The 15963-nt window shown below is 43.5% G+C and overlaps 1 protein-coding gene across 6 annotated transcripts in view; it reads right to left on the reverse strand.

Moving 5' to 3' along the window:
• LOC120554632 (collagen alpha-1(XVIII) chain-like) overlaps positions 1–15963 on the reverse strand; it is a 72196-nt gene that overhangs the window by 19775 nt on the left and 36458 nt on the right. For 4 of the 6 annotated variants that reach the window (XM_039793650.1, XM_039793645.1, XM_039793649.1 and 1 more), the window contains exons 2-18: positions 15245–15777; positions 10829–10909; positions 10676–10735; positions 10220–10295; positions 8670–8729; positions 7292–7437; positions 7187–7204; positions 6641–6847; positions 4847–4873; positions 4669–4731; positions 4227–4310; positions 4086–4136; positions 3501–3632; positions 3300–3353; positions 1920–1964; positions 1711–1773; positions 751–882 (exon numbers count right to left, since the gene is read on the reverse strand). In XM_039793650.1, the coding sequence (XP_039649584.1) occupies positions 751–882; positions 1711–1773; positions 1920–1964; positions 3300–3353; positions 3501–3632; positions 4086–4136; positions 4227–4310; positions 4669–4731; positions 4847–4873; positions 6641–6847; positions 7187–7204; positions 7292–7437; positions 8670–8729; positions 10220–10295; positions 10676–10735; positions 10829–10909; positions 15245–15777 (1832 nt within the window). The remainder of the gene's footprint in view (positions 1–750; positions 883–1710; positions 1774–1919; positions 1965–3299; positions 3354–3500; positions 3633–4085; positions 4137–4226; positions 4311–4668; positions 4732–4846; positions 4874–6640; positions 6848–7186; positions 7205–7291; positions 7438–8669; positions 8730–10219; positions 10296–10675; positions 10736–10828; positions 10910–15244; positions 15778–15963) is intronic. The other 2 variants (XM_039793647.1, XM_039793648.1) reach the window with 2 other exon arrangements.

The following is a 15963-nucleotide window of genomic DNA, read 5'->3' on the forward strand; positions in this document are numbered from 1 at the left end:
CGTCGTTAAGCTCAGTTTGAGGCTGCACAGCACGCTCAGCCAGCACCGGAAAAGGGACTTCACTGATCTCCGTCAAAGTCTATGGCATAGACTTTGACGAAAGTCTATGCCAAAAAAAGACTATACAAAGAGGAAGAATACAGCGATGTCAGCGATAGATTTACTAAACAACAGCCTTGGACCTGGAACACATTTAAATGCTGATGGAAAAAGGAGACAAAAACTTGGAAAAAGAAGGAAGTAAGGCAAGAGTAGGTCGAAAATAGTAACAAATACTTTGAGAAAAAAAAAAACACAGTAGAAAGAAGGAAGGCAATACTAGGGTGACAAAAGTGACAAAAAATTCAAAGAAAAAAAGACTGTAGAAAAAGTAAGGAAAAAAGGCAAGAATAGGTCAAAACAAACGACAAAACCTTCAAAAAAAGGTGACAAACTTCAAAAACGGCGACAAAAGCCAGTAGAAGTAACTACAGCCTTGTAACTGAAAAACATTTTGCAAAAAATGTCACGTACCCCCTACAGTCCTCCAAAGTACCCCTAGGGGTACACGCACCCCCATTTGAGAAACACTGTCTTACAGGACCCACTCTCTCTGTAGCAAGGTTTATAACCCCTCTAGCGCGCAGACTAATTCTATTGAACTGGCACCCATCCTGGGCGCTGCGTTCTAACCCCAACCCTAACCCATGCACCTGTGTGTGTGTGTGTGTGTGTGTGTGTGTGTGTGTGTGTGTGTGTGTGTTTACTCACATGACCGACGCCGTACGGTGGCCCCGGTGGCCCGGGGGGTCCAGGGGGTCCAACTGGTCCCATGGGACCTGGAAGCCCTGCCAGCCCGATCTGCCCCGATGTGCCCTGCGGTCCTAGATCACCCTGAGCACCCTGAGGTGGGACGCACAGGTAGACACTCCTGTTATTAGCAGGTAGTGAGATTACCCTAATGCAACAGCAGCAGAATAACAGAGGAACAGAGGAGAATAAGGTGACGTGCATGAAACGTGTGCAGAGATAGAGACAGGGGTTAGGCAGAAGTCTTAACAACAACAGAAACAAGATGTCACACTTGGAAAAAGTAACAGCGGTGGAAGTTAAAGTCCTGCATTGAAAATGTTCCTTCAGTAAAAGTCTGTAAGTATCATCAGGAAAATGTAGTTAAAGTATTAAAAGTAAAGAACTCTCCTCCCATTGTAGAAAGAGTAAAGGATCCAAACATCAGCTGGACCGTTATATTGTTGGCTAGTTTACTTTAGAATCAAACATCAGATTTTATAAACTCCATGTGTTTTGAGTGCAGGAATCCCAATGTGTAAAGTAACTAGTAACTAAAGCTGTAACAGATGAATGTAGTGGAGTAACTAAAGTAACTAGTAACTAAAGCTGTAACAGATGAATGTAGCGGAGTAGAAGTAGAAAGTGGCATGAAAAGAAAAAGACTCAAGTAACGTACAAGTACCTCAAACATTTGTACTCAAGTACAGCACTGGAGTAAATGTACTTAGTTACGTTCCAGCGCTGGAAAGTAAAGCACCTCTTGTCAGTGAAAGGTTTAGGAAATATAGCTTGGAGGATGTGGTTTCAGAAAAGTGGAATCATTCACAGCTGGTTAAAAACAAAGAGATGGAAACTGATACAAAAGGTTTGGGAAAGAGAAAGGGAGGAAGGGAATCCCGGAAGCAGAGACCCGAGTAACCTGCGCGCCCCATTACACACCGTAGAGGATGGAGCAAAGTAAGAAAACAGGCCCGTGAAAAAGTTGGAGTCTTGCGAGGTTTGCTAGAGGAAGGCAACAAACAGGGAGGAGAGAATCTAGGTGGATGCACCCGCCACAAATGTCCTCATTTTCATTTCAGTTCACTTAGTTTTTAAAGAAAAAGACACAGACTTTTAAGGTTAAAAATAAATAATCTGACTGAATTCACCTTTGCTCCAACTGCACCAGGAAGACCAAGATCACCAGAGTCCCCCTAGAGAGGGATGTGATGTGATGAGAAAATGCGCTAACACTTTCAGCGGTTTCCCTGGGTTCATCCAAGACTTATTTGCGCATATTTGGCCGAGGGGTTCAAGGGTCTTTCCTCAAGAAAATGTTTTTCAATAAAATAAAATAAAAAAATAGGGGCAGCACCTGAGCCGGTTTTGGCAGCACCTAAGCTTAATGAATGTGAAATGCGGCAAAAAAAGCACCAAAAACTTTGAAGAAAACATTAATGGGACTAAAAGACTTTTTTCAGATCTAACGTTGTAGCTGGACTTCTTTAGTGAGTTTTGTCTTTAAGCTTTTTTTAATGTTATTTATTTATTTATTATCTGCTCTAGCTTTTCCAACATTTTAGACACATCATGATTATGATACGATGACGCCCCAACGGACAACTTTACTTGCCCGAAGTGGCGTTTTACTTGCCCCGGGCCATCGGGCAACCCTTGATGTTGAACCCTTCCTCATAGTGTGTCGTTATTGTAAAGAGTTACCGAAAAGGGAAAAAGAACATTAAACGGTTCATAGCCACGCTAGGAGCTTATAATAACTCGCTGAAATACCTCCACAACCCTTAAGGCTGTGACACACCAACCCGACGGCCGACCGCCAGCAGAAAAGCCAGTCGGACCGATCAGTCGGCTCCCTTCGGTCCAAAAAGTGCCTCGGAACACATCAAAGCGACGCCGACTTGAGCGTAGGTTCTGCGCGTGCGCGAGACGTAATACGTCTCCATAACAGCAGGCGGCGCTAATCAGTATTGTCGGCCCAAAAAATTTAAACCGGCAGCTGACTGGACGAACACGTCATGTGGGTCTGGTTTCTCCCGAATTTCAAAGCCGGACCATCATGGCGGCTCGTTCGGAAATACTATCTCGTATTTTATGAAAATCGTTCACCGAAACGTGTTTCTGAAAACATTTTAAGCGAGAAATAGGCCGTGCAGTTGCTGAATCTGTCTTCATTTCAGCTCAACAAAGGTCAGATTTTGAGAGACTCTAGTCAGGCTCATCCCGCTCGTCATTTCCGGGTTAGCACTCCACCAATCAGATTGGCCATTGAGTCCGACTGCCCGCCCTCCGATTCAACAAGTCAAATCAACCCAAATGAAGGCCGACGGCTCCTCCGACCGACAACGGCACGGAACACACCGAACAGACTCGAGTCACCGACCTCGCCAGACTGTCTGACGGCCCATAATCGGGTTGGTGTGTCAGCGCCTTTAGATGGATCGGGATGGAAAGCAAAAGGAAACTGCACATTTTTATCTGGAACTTGTGAGAAATATTCAGCAATCTCGCATCAGTCCGTGCATTCTCACCTTCTCTCCTCTGAGTCCGGGTTGACCCGGTTTACCGGGAGGACCGGGGGGGCCCTGAAACGGCACACAGGATAGGCACAAGCAATCAGCGTTTAAGAATGTGTCGCTATTTTTTGGTAACACCGACTCATTTCCTGAAAATCATCTAATCGACTGAAAGACTCAACGTTTTTACGATGAAAACTGTGTCACCCTACTCACCGGCAGACCGGGGACTCCGTCCTGTCCTGGTGGTCCAGGGGGTCCGAACGCTACGGGACCGTTGGGTCCCAGAGCCACTGAGACCCCAGGGGGGCCGGGGGGGCCTGGGGGGCCCGGAGGACCACGGGCACCCTGAGTAACAAACCACAAAGTCATTACGTTGTATAAAAAGACCAAAACACGGTTTAAGTCATTGAGTACGTTTACATGCACATCCAATATTTCATGATTATTCCGAATATGACAATATTCTGCATCTGATACAGGTCATGTAAACAACATCTACCAATCTGGATCTTAAGAATTGAGCATTTTCCAATTAAGATGTGTATAATTGGGTTTTTAGAGGCATTCGTTGGACATCCAAACAGCTCGGTCAATCAACAAAGTGATTAATCGGCTAATCATTTATATTGTTGGCTAGTTTCATTTATAATAAAACATCAGATATTATAAACTACATGTGTTTTGTGTGCAGAAATCTTAATGTGTAAAGTAACTAGTAACTAAAGTTGTCCTCTGAAATGTAGCGGAGTAGAAGTAGACCATCTCTTATTAATATAATTTAAATGATCATCGGCGTACCAGGATTTTGTCCAGGTCTGGGAATCCCGAGCCCTCCATGTCAAAGAACGTCTATCAACACATAGTAAAAAACACATGAAAAATTGAAACAATAACTAAAATGTTAAAAAGGAGAAAAAAGTCTGAAGTGTGTGGACGTACGGGCCGGTCCCCGGTGCCCGGTCCGGGCGGTCCTGGTAGACCTGGGGGGCCTCTGGGTCCGGGTTGACCCTCTCCAACCTCCCCCTGCAAACATTCACGCATTATTACAGCAGTAACAATCCCACAATCTGCAAACTGTGTCCGAAATAATTGTAATTAACAATATAATTGTCTCTTCCGGTCAAATTTATGAAAATATTTATTCATGAATTTATTTTTCAAACAAATCAGAGTTAAAAAAAAAAAAGAACATTTACATTTTAAAGTGCCGTTTTCGGCTGATATTTTCTTTGAACTAACACAGAAAATCTGTGTCTTTCGCGATATTTTGATTATGCCAGCTTATATCGAGGTGACAATTACACACACACATAAAAAAACAGATATATTGTGCAGCCCTGCAAGACACAAAATAATCCATCTATCTTTATTCCACTCCAACCTTTTGGCCCTTAGCTCCAGAAGATCCTGCGTTTCCTGGTAACCCTCGTGGCCCAGCGGGACCCTGGGAAATGGGAGCAAAAAAAGAAAACAAAATGAAATGATCTAGAAACGCCAAAGACCTTATTATGTTTTTACAGAAAGATCCCATTGTGTTCAATACAAACAAAGATGCTTACAGCCTTTCCATCCTCTCCTGGATCGCCCTGAAAGATAAAGAACAACCAGTGAGGGACATTCATATAGAACAGGGGTGGCGAAACCTGCGGCTCTTCGCCTGCCCCTGTGAGGCTCTTAGGCCTCCTGCACACCGGCTGTGTGGCGTGAGCGTGGCGTTTCTGTTGCGTGGCGGCTGCGTGGCGTTTTCTATGTCTCTGCACACCAGAAACGTGTCTGACGCGGCGCTGCTGCTGCTAGCCTTGTCTGGAAACATGCATGTTTCCCATTGATAAAATGAAATACCATGTTAAACATAAATATATACTGATATGATTACAGCAAAGACAACGTAGTAGGCTACAGAATATTTCGTTCTGTATTGACAGGTACAATATTTGAAAATTGATTATTTTTTATTTAAATTTTTTTTTAAATGACATTTATATCTGCATTTATGTCAAAACCTCGAGACTTTCAAACATCAAAATGTCATTTATTAAATGTATTAGTGTCTAAATGACATATAAACATCTTTTCTTATTTTATTTTGCCTGGAAACGCTTCCAACACGCGTGCGTGTCGCGCGAAAAATAGGCGTCGGTTCTATTTGTAGCACGCAAACGTGCAGCACGCAAACGTGCGTGTCACGCAGGCAGTGTGCAGGAGCCCTTACTGTGGGGCTGGCGGGCTTTTCTTTTACTTCGTGAAACATATCTCAGATAAGTCAAAACGCATTGGAATGCATCTGCCAATACTGCCAATAAATCTGCCAATAATGTTAAAATAACAATGCAGCAGAGTTTTTGAGGACAGATTCTGCAACCTGAGGGAAAAAAACAGCCACAGATCCCCTTCCTAATTAACCCTTTCACTGCTCAATCAGACGGTTTGAAAGCCCCTTTAGTGACAAATGAACCAGCGTCCAGATGATTGAACTTTCGGAGGATGACAGACAAATCTGTGTTGAGAGAAGGAACCACAGAGTTGTGAAAACAGTGCCCACAGACGGATATTCCAACGTTAGACAGGCTGCACTCAAATTAGTCTATATCCATGACATTTCACTTCCGGGATTGCTCCGGTGCCGCCAGAAATTCCGCCAGATGACCCTCATTTTCGGCCCGATGTCCGTCCCCTTCCTCTTCCTTTGTGTTGGCGTTCTAACCTCCGGTGGATTTGTGAGGACTATGGTTAACTGCTCCTCAGATCTCTGCAGGGTAAATCCAGACAGCTAGCTAGACTATCTGTCCAATCAGAGTTTTCTGTTGCACGACTAAAACGACTTTGGAACGTACACGTTCCACCAAAACAAGTTCCTTCCTGAGACTATTTAGCAGAGGCACCGTGGCTCGGTCCGGCGCTTAGCGCGGCCCAAGACGATTGTGATTGGTTTAAAGAAATGCTGATAAACCAGAGCACGTTTTTCTCCCATCCCAGAATGCTATGTGGACTAGCCAGACCTTCCTCCGCAGCGCTGTGGAGGAAGGTCTGGCAACGCAAGACTAAGCTGAAGCTAATGTCAATGTTTGCATCAACCTATGTATTAGGTAAGTGATATTCCACCACTAATATTCCAGGTCTAACTGCGTGTCAATCACTGCTCATGCCCACGCATTCATTCTCCCTTGTGGGGGGAGGGGCTTAGGAGACCGTTTTGGGCTTTAGCAGAAAGGGGGGAGGGACTGAGAAATTGCCTATGTTTTTTGGCTAATTCCTGGATCTTCACAATCCTACCTACGGCACCTTTAAGGACCCCCGCGCAAAATGAAACGATTCATCTCCAAGGGTTTATCCTAAAAATACCCTGTACTCACAGGTTCTCCATCGGTTCCTGCAGGTCCTGGGGCCCCGTCTGACCCAGGTGGTCCCGGCGGTCCGGGGGGTCCAGACACCTGCTGCACCACAGAGCCATCCCCGAGCCGAACCACCTCCGCTGCAGGACCAGGGGGACCGGGGAGCCCCGGAGGCCCCGGGGCCCCACGTTCTCCTTTATTGCCGGAGTATCCGAAGCCAGAACTACCCTGGTGGGGAGGAAATGGAGAAGAGATATTCAGATAGGCCTGTAACAATTATCAGATAATTGTCTAATTGAAAAAAGTGGCGAAAAAAGTCCAAAACGTAAAAAAAAAACAACACACAAACATCCAAAACATTGTCAAATTTCGTAGAAAATGAAATAATTAAGAAAACTTCATAAGCTGCTGAAAAAAGCATCAAATGGCGGAAAAAAAGCATCAAACAGGGGCGCCTGGGTAGCTCAGTTGGTTTGGATAAAACGGACCAAACGAGGTAGGTGTGAAAGCAACGTAGAAAAAACTATAAGAATAAATTCTCCTGCCGTGTGAACAACGTTAACGTACCTTTGCACCTTTTTCTCCCTGAAATAAAGAAAGAAAAAGACAAATATGTAATGTATAAGTACTGTATGCAGCTGATGACACTGATACACAGAGGGATGTTTCTACCTTCTGTCCGCGTTCTCCACCCTGAGAGGACGAACCGGAGGAAGCGGCGCTGGAGCCGGAGTCTCCCTTCGGCCCTGCGGGGCCCGTGTCCCCCGCTGAGCCTTTCGCTCCTTTGTCGCCTTTCTCCCCTTTAGCGCCGCCGGGACCTGAAGGACGCGTCACATCGAAATAAATAAGGAAGAACTTGGTTTTGGAGTCCGGCGTCGATACATCATGCAGAACAGAAGACGGTAATCAGCTCCACTTGTAAATGCATGCTCAAAACAAAAGCAAGAGTACACATTCTGACCCCACATGTTATGCACTTAAAGGGTAAGTTCGCTTTTTTTCAACCCTATTTTCCTATGTTTTTGTGTCTACGTGACTGATGGGAACAACAATCTTTGACATTGGTCCAGTATTAAGCGAGATCGCTGCAGTCGGCAGTCAGTGAAACAAGCTACAACGCAATTTAATGGGCAATTGTGCATTTTCAATTTACGTCCACAAAAGTGCTTGTTTGTTCACTGACAGGCTCAGATTATTATTCTAAGTGTCTGACAACATTATGGAAAGGATTTCTAAGGAGGTTGACCTTTCTGTTAAAGGGTAAGATCCTTTTTTTAAACATATATCTGCAAAATTGCGTTCGCTAAACCCACCAGACTCCTTGAATATAAACAATAATTTTAGGATTGTAAAACATTTCATTCACAGTCGACAGAAACAAAATAAAACTATGAAAAGCCGTTTTGGGTTCGTCTTTCCACTTTTCCAACCATCACAACTCTAGTTTGGGTTGAAATAAACACATAGTTTACAGATTTACATGTGAAAATATGTTGGCTCTATACACGCTAAAAGCGCTGTTTATTTAAATGGAGTCCGGTGGGTTTAGCGATAGCGACCTCAGATCTGTTTCTGGTTAAACAGAAAGGTCTCAAATAGGTTTCAAAGGTCTATCTCTGTAGGGATCCTTTCATTAATGTTGACAGACACTTAGAATAATAATCTGAGCCTGTCAGCGGCAAAAACAGAAATTTTAGTGGACGCAAACTGACGATGCACAGAATTTCCTGCTGCACCGATGGGTTAATAAAATAAAAATCTTTTGTCGGGGAATTTGAGCGACAAAAGGAACACCAAGATGTCGACCGACCTCCACCAACATGCTCACCGCCCCGGTTTAAAGCAACACTAGAGAACTTTTCCCGCTACAGGCTGGAAGCGGAATTGTTCATTACATTACATTATGGAAAAGTTACTTAGGTTTAACACATGACAGCTGCAGAGACGCAGCGCTCATTCTATCCTGTGATAGGATGGCCACATGGTTGATTAGGACATAATCCTAATCTGTCCTTCTGCCAGGCGCGACCTGTTGCCCCCGGCGACCCACCTCTCGGGCCCGGCGATCCGGGCCGGCTGCTGTCCACCGGCGGCTGCTGAAACCTGACGTCTACAGGCAACACAAACCAGCGGTGGAATGTAACTAAGTACATTTACTCCAAATGTTGAGGTACTGACAGCTTTAGTTACTAGTTACTTTACACATTAAGATGTCTGCACACAAAACACATGTAGTTTATAAAATCTGATGTTTGATTATAAATGAAACCAGCCAACAATATATAGTATTCTATTTAGACCCTTTTTTGATGCTTTAAACACTCTTTTTGAACCTTTGGACCCATTTTTTTATGCTTATAACGCTCTATTTGACAGTTTTGAAGCTTTTTTTTTACGCTTTTCGTTTCCAGTTTTGAAAAGGTGTTGATTTTGAGTTGGAAGGGGGGGGGTGCATTATGTCGGCAGGATAATTTAAAAGGCAACCACGACTACATTGTGCGTCTGCCTTATTTCTGATAGTGTGGCGGCAAAACTTTTGCCATGGCGGGCCGCCACTACAAAATCGAGGAAACACTGGGTATTAGTACTTTTACTGAAGTAAAGGATCCGAATACTTCTTCCGCCGCTGACACAAACACAACTTTACCGGCTGCATGAGGCAAGTGTTGGCTTGTTAATGTTAAAAAAAAGAGAAAAAACAAAGGTTTAGGATTTTCAAATACATTTTTACCAAAAGTGAATTTCTTTTTTCCTTACGAGCCACTTATTTAATACTCAAGAAACCATTCCTGCCACTTCATCTAACACTTCCTCATTGAGTGTACTTATATCTTTTATAAATACTATTTAAGTGAGTTATACATTTTTATTTGCCACTTGTATATAAGTATTTTTAAAGTCTATCTAATCGAATCTAATGCAGAACCAGATGTGCTTGACTTGTTTAACTCTCCACCAGAGGGAGCCAAAGAGTTCCAGATCTCACCAGCACGTTCAAACTAAACAGCTCACTTGTGCCTTTCAGACAATTTAGAAAATCGGGTTTTAAACTTGCAAAGTTCTACTTGTACTTGCTTTACTTACTTGTACTTTCTTTTGTATCGGTATTATCCTAATTTATCAAATGTTATTCATCAATTCTTCAATTCAGAAAGTTTGGAAGTTGTAGTGAGTGTGTGTGTGTGTGTGTTTGTGTGTGTGTGTGTGTGTGTGTGTGTGCATGTGTATACATGTGTATATGTGTGTGTGTGTGTGTGTGTGTGTGTGTGTGTGTGTGCATGTCTGTGCATGTGTATATGTGTGTGTGTGTGTATGTGTGTGCATGCATGTGTTTGTGTGATTGTGTATGTGTGTATATGTGTTTGTGTGTATATGTGTGTGTATGTGTGTGTGTGTGTGTGTGCATGTGTGTATGTGTATTTGTTTGTGCATGTATGTGTACATGTGTATATGTGTGTGTGGCAGATAGCCGCGGTAGTACCATGTTTTGTCTCTCTCATGATGTCTTGTGTCTTTCTACCGTTCCGATATTTGAGTTTAGAATATATTATTATTAATATTAGTCCTGTTCCACTGACGGCGCCGCTGACGACCTTTTACCTGTTTCTTTGAGTCTGCTTCCGGTTGAGGATATCAGAGGGGGTTCAGGTACCGGCCGGAGGGAAGCAGGTGTGGTCTGCAAAACAGAATGGGGGTTGAGATCTCCACCTATCTAGCGAGAACGGGGGTTCAAATTATAACCGGGGGGTCTGGTGGTCGTCCTCCAGGAAATGTTAAGCATCAGACACTTCATTTCCTGCATTCTGGTGGGTTTTTCTGCAACAATTTGTGCCTTTTTTGCATGCAAATGTCTTTATTCATGTATTATTATTATTATGAATTAATGAATATGCTGTATTGGTGGTAATTAGTTGTAACCCTCCCAACCCCCCAGCCCATGCATTCATGTATTTGCATACCAAATAACTGCAGGGATTCGTATCGAGCAGATTTTTTAAAATTCAAATGACAGCAGTCACAAGTTTTGTTTGGCGGTGTAAAACTGAAAAGACCGACCTTCACAATGTTTCCTGTGTGCCTCCGGTCGCCGTCGCCGCTGCCAAAGTCACCAGACGCCTGCGAGACGGAGAGAGATTTTTCACGCAAAAAAAAAACGACATTCAGACACTTTGACTGAAACACTGACGTGGGAAGAAACCGAACACTCACAGCGTCAGAGTCGTCCTCGTCGTCGCACAAACGCTCGGCCGCCCGAGGGTTTCCCACCACTCTCAGATCTGCAATCTCACCCTGAAAACACACACACACACACATTCTAGGGTTGCACGATATTGACAAAATGTGATATTGCAATATCGATTATGAATATTGCGATGTCGATATTAATTTCAGTATTTTTAAACATACGCAAAATTGAAAAAGTTACGGGAAAACCCATCAAAATAGATTCGTAACAAATTAAACAAGTTTTCTAACAACACAAGGTTTATTTCAACTGACGGTCATATTGGACTGGTCCAACATGAAGAAATAAATAAGGACCATGTCTACGGGACATGATCTACTGGTTGGACAGCACAAAATATAGAAATAAGGACAATGTCTACAGAACAGGACATGTTCTACTGGTTGGACAGCACAAAATATAGAAATAAGGACCATGTCTACAGAACAGGACATGTTCTACTGGTTGGACAGTATAAAATATAGAAATAAGGACCATGTCTACTAGGGGTGGGGGAAAAAATCAATACAGCATAGTATCGCAATATTTTCTGTGGCAATACTGTATCGATACACAGACGCCAAGTATCAATCTTTTATTATATATGTGTTGGTCAGTCTGTCTGCTTGACAATCTGATTTTACGGCAATACAATTGAAGTGAGATGAACAAACAGAGAAATGTATCATTTTAGATTAAAACAAATGTTGACAAAGTTTCCTTCTGGGGACATAATTTGAAATTGGGAAAAATCTGAAGTTGGAAAAAAGTTAATGAATTGCAATATATCGCAGAATATTGCAATATGTTTAAAATCGCAACAATATCGTATCGTGACATAAGTATCGTGATGATATCGTATCGTAAGGCCTCTGGTGATTCCCACCCCTAATGTCTACAGGACAGGACATGTTCTACTGGTTGAACAGTATAAAATATATAAATAAGGACCATGTCTACAGAACAGGATATGTTCTACTGGTTGGACAGTATAAAATATATAAATAAGGACCATGTCTACAGAACAGGATATGTTCTACTGGTTGGACAGTATAAAATATATAAATAAGGACCATGTCTACAGAACAGGACATGTTCTACTGGTTGGACAGTAAAACATATATAAATAAGGACCATGTCTACAGAACAGGATATGTTCTACTGGTTGGACAGTATAACATATAAATAAGGACCATGTCTACAGAACAGGACATGTTCTACTGGTTGGACAGTATAACATATAAATAAGGACCATGTCTACAGAACAGGACATGTTCTACTGGTTGGACAGTATAAAATATAGAAATAAGGACCATGTCTACAGAACAGGACATGTTCTACTGGTTGGACAGTATAACATATATAAATAAGGACCATGTCTACAGAACAGGACATCTTCTACTGGTTGGACAGTATAAAATATAGAAATAAGGACCATGTCTACAGAACAGGACATCTTCTACTGGTTGGACTCAAGTACAGCACTGGAGTAAATGTACTTAGTTACTTTCCACCACCGGCAGTCGGTCATGAATGATTTTAGATTCCTCTGAAATCTCCAAAGAGATGGAAAATATGAGAAAGGACTCATTCCGAGCTGAATATTGTGTCAGCTGTCCTCTACCAGGGGGCTGTATCCGGGCTTTCTAACACGATACAGACCAGTGTTTCCCACACAGACTAATTTGTGGCGGTGCGCCATACAACCAACACCGGCCGCCACATATTGCGTTTCGTTATTTTTTTTTTTAACGCTATTCAAAACATGCAGCGTATTCATTCAGCTGCATTTCCTTTCCCTGCTCTCCTCCGTCTCTCTGTCAGTCACGCGTCACACACACCCCCCCCCCCCCCCCCCCCCCCCCCCCCCACCCACACACACACACACACACACACACACACACACACACACACACACACACACACACACACACACACACACACACACACACACACACACACACACACACACACACACACACACACACACACACACACACACACCCTCCCCTCCGTGCCCACAGCGTCTGTCTCCATGAAAACGAGAGCTATTGCGCCTGCTTCAGAAAGTTAACTAGTATCAAGTTTGCGGTAAAATGCAGTTGGGTTGTCGAGGTCAAAACACCATATGTAGCAGCTGTGAATCAAATAAACGTATTATAAATAATGTTATGTCATTTTTTTACTCTTACACTGAATGTTTGCTGCTTCAATCCAGATGAGCGCCACAAATTGCTTTCTAATCTGTGGAAAACACTGCAGACAGTTCGGATTTAAGACATGTGAGAATACTCTGCCTTGGAGACCAGATTGTAGCCTACAAAAAGTCAACTATTAATGGTCCAATCAGCAGGCCTATCGGCATCTTGCCTGTGCTCAGTCAACTTTTAGAAAAGAATTGTGTCCGTGCAAATTGAAGACTATCTTTCTACAAATGGTTTAACCTCTATGTTCCAACATGCATCTAGAGCTGGTCACTCTACTGGCACCGCTGTGTTACAAATGTCTGATAGCCGGCTTGTATCAGTTGACCGGTCGATGCTTGTGGGCACAGTTGTGCTAGATCTCAGTGCTGCGTTTGACGTGATTGATCATGCTCTCTTAATTGGTAAACTTATGGGTTATGGTTATAAACACTCAGCTATTTTGTGGTTAAGAAGTTACCTGTCGGTAGATCACAGAGAGTATATTACACAGCAAGGCATTAGACTGTGGTGTTCCACACACACACACACACACACACACACACACACACACACACACACACACACACACACACACACACACAAACACACACACACGCAGAGACCCAGATACATATACACACACACACACACACACACACACACAGAGACCCACACACATAGAGAGACCCACACACACACACGCAGAGAACCACACACACACCCAGAGACCCACACACACACACACACACACACACAAAAAACACACACACACACACACACACACACACAAACCTGCTCTGTTAGCACACAGTGAATTACTCTAACTTTTCCACGTCCCGTGGGTGACATTTGGAGCAGGTTTTCATTAATTTCTGACAGAAATGTGATGAGCAAAACATCTCTTCAGCACTTGAGCATTTCCTCTGCTGGTACCCCAGAGTTTATAGCCTGAAAAAAAATGGACTTCTCTTCCAAATGCTAGTGTGTAAAATAGGTGCATCTCTAATATACAGATGTTATAGTCTGTAAAAGTGATTATTTTGTTCACCAGTTACACAGCAGACGATGTGAAGAGATGTACACACACACTCATTAAAGACAATGCTTCAGTTATATAATGTACTCTAGTGTCTGTATGTCAGTAAAAGAATATTTTTATATACAAGGATGTTGTTCTTCATCATATTCATAGTGAAATATGTTTCAAACCTGCACGTGGATCTTCTGAAGTCTGTATTTTAAAGTGTAATGATAACTTCTCCAAAAGCAGATGAAAAGTGCAGCCTTCTTTTGTCCAAATTTAGAAGACACAAAAAAATATTCCTGGACAAATTTTTTTTCCCAGAAAAAAAAACAAACAAAAAAAACATTTGAAAACATGTTACAAAAAACGTCAATAGTGTCAGTTCTCAAGTACTGTATTTAAAGTGCTCATATTATGCTATTTGACTTTTTCCCTTTCCTTTATTGTGTTATATATCTTTTATGTGTAGGTTATAGGTTTACAAAGTGAAAAAGCCCAAAGTCCCCCCCAAAGGGACTTACCATCTCCAACAGAAAACACTGTTCACAAACTGCTCCAAACAGCTCTATTGTAGTCCAGCCTTTACTTCAGAGACAGACGTGGTCACTTTGGAACACACGTTATAATGCTCGCTTAGCTGCTAGCGTGGCACGCCCTCATACTCTGCTTCTGACTGGCTAGTAGTCCTTACCTAGGTACTGTCAGGGCACGCCCTCATATTCTGCTTCTGACTGGCTAGTAGTCCTTACCTAGGTACTGTCAGGGCACGCCCTCATACTCTGCTTCTGACTGGCTAGTAGTCCTTATCAGTCCTCACATGTGCGACTCCCAACAAAGATGGAACAGAAGTGCGATGTCTCACTCTGTAGCTAAACAGAGAGCTCAACACACAGGGTGAAAAGAGGAGCTGCAGCAATGTGCAGTACAACAAATATATGGCGTTTTTTCAAAATTAAACCATGTAAACCTATTCTGATATAAGCTCTAAATACAATAATGAACCTGAAAATGAGCATAATATGAGCACTTTAAGTAATATTTTCAATGCAGGACGTTTACTTACGTTTACGAGTATTTTTTCACAGTGTGGTATTAGTACTTTTACTCAAGTAAAGGATATGAATACTTCTTCCACCAATGGTCCGTTTACAGTTTTAACACTACATCATTTGGTGTTATTCTAACGTTACCTGGAACTTGTCAGTGTCGGCTCCTCCTGCCTGACCCACAAAGATCCCGGCGCCCGCGTCGAGCTCCATGGGATCCGGCGAACGCTCAAACTTCACCACCTGCGGCTCCGAGTCGCAGCCCAGGTAGAAGGTCACCTGCTCCTCGAAGACGGCGAGCGAGAAGCGACTCCAGGTGTCCACCAGGCTCGGCACCTGGAAGCTGGCCGCCTGGTACGAAGCCTCCGAGTCGGGCTCGGTGTAGAAGAACTGCACCGCCTGGCGGCCGGAGCGCACCGCGCCGAGCTTGACGCCGATGTACATGAGCCTCTGGGGCCCATCGGTGATGGAGAAAAGGACGGCGGCCGCGGGGGTGGACGGCTTGATGTGGAAGAGGAGAGAGAAGTGGCGGTGGAAAGGGTTGGGGACGTGGGCCAGGGCCGGCTGGCCCGACACCGCCGCGGGGGTGAAGACGTAGGCCGTTTCTCCCCCCGGCCCGTAGCTGCGGCCGATCTCATCCGGCGGCGGGTCTCCGATTAGCTGGAGCAAAGAGATGCCTGCAGGAAAGGGAGGAACGGGAAATTCAGAGCCAGAAAGTTAACCCTCGTATGGTCCTCGGGTCAAAATTGACCAATTTTTTTATTTCAGAAATATTGGTTTCTTTCAACCATATTGCCCAAAAATAACATGGATGCATGCATGTATGCTGTATGGATACAACATTCTTCGCAGGTCAAATTAAT

This window comes from Perca fluviatilis, chromosome 24, assembly GCF_010015445.1.
Source record: "Perca fluviatilis chromosome 24, GENO_Pfluv_1.0, whole genome shotgun sequence".
Classification (NCBI taxonomy): Eukaryota; Metazoa; Chordata; class Actinopteri; order Perciformes; family Percidae; genus Perca; species Perca fluviatilis.